Source organism: Salvia splendens, chromosome 9 (genome assembly GCF_004379255.2).
Source record: "Salvia splendens isolate huo1 chromosome 9, SspV2, whole genome shotgun sequence".
Taxonomy (NCBI): Eukaryota; Viridiplantae; Streptophyta; class Magnoliopsida; order Lamiales; family Lamiaceae; genus Salvia; species Salvia splendens.
In genome coordinates this window covers 16,232,763-16,237,015 of record NC_056040.1, presented here as the reverse complement: position 1 = coordinate 16,237,015, position 4,253 = coordinate 16,232,763, and the positions used below count along the sequence as shown (strand labels likewise).

Below are 4,253 nucleotides of genomic sequence, written 5' to 3'. Positions count from 1 at the left end.
TTTAATCATTCTAATTTTATATTCATACAAGTTCAATTGCTCCTTATTTATAATAAAAAAAACTAGGACTATACTTTATATAAACATACAATACAATTTGAATAGAAGTGCATATAACAGGACCACATGGTTATACAATTTGAATAGAAGTGCATATAACAGGACCACATGGTTGTCTGTTGTTCTTGTTAGTTGAACTTCTATATGTGGCATGTGTTTTTTCTGCTCTCCAAGCTTTCTACGTTGGTCCTTATCTGTTTTGTGAGGAGTACGTGTGGGGGTATTTGTGGCAGCCCTGCTTTTCTTAGTTTTCTTCTGGTGTAGTGTCTTCGGTTGTTTATATTCTTGGACTCTTAGCTCGCCATCATTTTTTTTTATTATTTTATTTTTTTAAGAGGATCGACGATGGTTCCCCATCTACCCTCCGAAGTGACTCGGACTCCCGGCCTAACGATCGGAGGTGAAGCGTCTTACCACCGAGCTGCGCTTCGTTGTCGGGATGGGAAGGAATGAGTCAGCCAACCTTTCCCCAAGCACGGGCCTAGACCAGTTAACTGTATCAACCCAATCAAGGGTACCAAGTTAACCTATCTCGCCCAGCGCTTGGGTCCCAAGCACAAGTCCAGACCAGTTAACTGTATCAACCCAATCAAGGGTACCAAGTTAACCTGTCTCCCCCAGCGCCTGGATCCAGGCCAGGACTCAAGAACTCCCCAGGGGAAATTAATCCCCAAGTTGCGCCTCTCAGGGGTCGAACTCGTGACCTCTAGGATGGCGCGGTATCCTTGCCTCCCTCCTCAACCACTTGAGCTAGGGGGCTTGGATGCTCGCCATCGTTTCTTGACCTAGCACGCTTTACACTTATAAAAAAAAATAAAAATAAAAAGGATCACATGGCAAATTATAATACTCCCTCCGTCCGCGAATAGGAGTCCCGTTTTTCCATCTTAATCCGTCCGTGAATAGGAGTCCCGATTCATTTTTACCATAAATGGTAATAGGGTCCCACCTTCCACTAACTCATTTCACTCACATTTCATTTAAAACTAATATATATAAGCGGGAGCTCTATTCCGCTAACTTTTTTCCACTAACTTTTCTTAACATTTTTTAAAACTCGTGCCACCCATAAATGAGACTCCTAATGACGGATGAAGGGAGTATAAAATTTCTATAACGTGCCATGCGTAAGGATGGTTAAGGGGTCGACAAATATGCACCCATTCACACGTATAAATCCAAAACAGCCCAATGGCATATTCTCTCTGTGTAGTGTTTTTGAATTCTAAATAAGACTAGTACATTGTTATAATTGTGTATCTATTATTAATCATCAAATATTGATGCATATTATTCAAATATATGGAATTTGTCGTTTTTAAACCCATTTAAAGTTTATTTGTGGATCCGATCTCTGGCAGCATACATAAAATAAAAATGACTACAATAAAATTACCTTTTCAAAGGACTTCTAGTAGCAGCATGCATACATATATAAAAGTTACTTACTTTAACTACCCTTCTCCCCATCTCTCTTAATTTACTAATTTTATCTTAATTCTCATATCATATCAATTGCTCATATTTTTATGGAACAAAGGAAGTATTACAAATTCAAAAATACACTTTATTATGTACAAACGGTGAGCTTTCTTCGTTATATATATACTCACATTGAGCATAGTTAATTATAACATTGAAATGGACATCAATTATTATCCAACTCGTCAAGGTCCAAGGATATTTTATTCTTGATATCTTAATTTGGATATATGAAATTATTCATTTCGATCCGACTCTCTGTATTTATAAATTGGATCGATCCGAGATATTAAACTACATGCATAATCGATTCCATTAAAACCCATAACAACAACATTTGTGAAAATTACTACTACTCCGAATAAAAGTGCAACACAATTACGACCGTCAAAAACTGAAAACAGAAAACAACCTAAGTTACATATGCATGCATGCTTGCATATTTTATTATTTCATCGATTACATATTAAAAAAAGCATATCAAATCAACTCCGATTCCCTCACATTTCAGCAATCTCAATCTCATTGTTAAACTTGGAGTCGTAGGTGGTGTAGATCGTGTATTCCAACACCGCGTAGCTCGTCACAGGATCCATAGAGTAGGTTGTCTGAATCGCGTAGCCGCGCGCGTACCGGAACGCGCCTGTTCCCCCGACCACGGGCAGCTCGCGGGCGGGGTCGGTCACGTGATTGCGGCCGAGGATGCTGAGGCTGCTGCCGTTGAAGCGGCCGGCGTAGAAGTAGAAGTTGAGGTTCATGGCGATGCCGAAGGTGGAGAGGTCGGCGTTGGTGGTCAGCCCCTGGGTCCGCCCGAGGGCCCTCGAGTTGAAGGCGGGCCCCTCCGTGACGAGGTCGTCGAGGACGTGGACGCTCCCGAATGCGAACGGGTTGGTCGGGGTGATGGAGGCCTTTGCCACCTCGAATACGGTGGCGTTCACGTGCCCGATCCGGAGATCTTGCACGTAGAAGTGGAGCTTCACTACCTTTTCTTTTCCGCCACAAATGTCGCGGTGGAATGAGTCTTCAACCGCCGCCGCGGCGGGACCCTCTCGGGCTGCGTACACATCTAGTGTGGACACGAGCAAGCAGAGAATGGTCAAAATTAGGGCAATGGGGTTTAGCTTTGCCATTTTTTTTGGATTTTGAAGTGATGACTACTAAGCAGTAGAAAGATAGAATGTGTTTGTGTGATTGGTTGTGCATCCAAGGGTGGGATTATATAGAGATTTTCTAAGAGGGTGGACTAATTAACAAATAAGTAGTGGGAAAAGTGGGACTCTTTAATTAACTGACCGTGCATTATTATTTCGAATATACGGAGGGTAAGTGACATGTCACTTTAATTGGGAGATAATTAAGTTGCCAAGTTGAATTATATGATAAATAAATGTTGCTCTCAGATTTGAATTATATGACAAGTAATTGTATTATTAATTTCGTAACGTAGATCTTGTTGAGAAAACCGGGTAATTTTCTCTCAAATAATGAAATGAACCGATTCAGTAATTTTAGAGTTAACCCAATGGAGTCTACTCGATAAAATTACTTCCCCAAATAAATTCTTAGGCCAGGCTGGTGGGAACACTGTCCCTCTTAAATACCAGACTCCAAACATAATTTATCAGTCGGTGTATTTATCACAATATAAAAACACCAAAAAGAACCATACAAAACACTACTACCAAACCCGCAAATCATATTGAACACAATATCACAGCAGAAAAAGAAAACCCAGAAATAAATGCGGAACAAAATAAATAAATAAAGAACACACCCGAAACATTGATAACGGAGTTCGGCCAAATTGTGAATGTTCTTTGACGGTTTCACTTTCAACATCGCATCCATACGCGAATGTCCAAACGTTAGAGTTATACTCTTTATAATATCCAAAATATAATCGTGTACAATGGTTTTATATTTTTGTTGAAAAAAGCACACGTGATATTTGAATTGAGAAGAACTAAAATGACTAGTTCAATTAGTACAAAATAAATTAAGGAGTATCTAATTTTTACACAGTAATATGTCTAGTTGTAAATTTGTAGTTAGAATCTCAGATAATTCGATATGTTGCTCTTATTGAGAATTGAGAGTAACGTCGGCGTTAATTTAATCCACATTAGCAGGTAGTATATAAATTTTTAAATATTTTAGAAATAGTCAGTGAGATCGTCAAATTTAGAAATTATAAATCGAAGTATGATGTTTTCATTATTACTCCTCAAATAAATAAATAATAGATTAATAATTGATTTATAATGTTAATGTGTAAATTCGATCTGTTTTATACCTCAATTAAAACTTAACTATCAAATTGCATAAAATTACTTATCTGGCCAAAAAATTTAACTTATCCGAATAAATAAAATTGAAGAACGTCATGTTAGACCAACTCAAGAAAACAACTGATAACATTGACCACGTGCTTAAAATATCTTAGATTTAGGCCATGCCTATTGGCGCGCTCAATACTCTAGAACGCAAAGTTAAGCACGCCATGCTTACACGCCCTCACGTGCATGAGCAAGCATCCCGCTAGCAAATTCGTCGCCCCATTGCACATTGATGCGTGTCAATTATTACTTCATTTGTCCTTATAAAGATTATCCACTTTCATCTTTAATATGTGTTGACATGACTTATTTCCGCGCTCAATACTCTAGAACGCAAAGTTAAGCACGCCATGCTTACACGCCCTCATGTGCATG

General features: G+C 38.9%; 1 protein-coding gene across 1 annotated transcript; it reads right to left on the bottom strand.

Moving 5' to 3' along the window:
- Window positions 1-1,829: 1,829 nt before the first annotated feature.
- On the bottom strand, window positions 1,830-2,748 carry LOC121747016 (dirigent protein 11-like). Its single transcript, XM_042140995.1, has one exon. The coding sequence runs from the start codon at window positions 2,670-2,672 to the stop codon at window positions 2,043-2,045; it is 630 nt and encodes a 209-aa protein (XP_041996929.1). The 5' UTR covers window positions 2,673-2,748; the 3' UTR covers window positions 1,830-2,042.
- Between the last annotated feature and the right edge of the window lie 1,505 nt (window positions 2,749-4,253).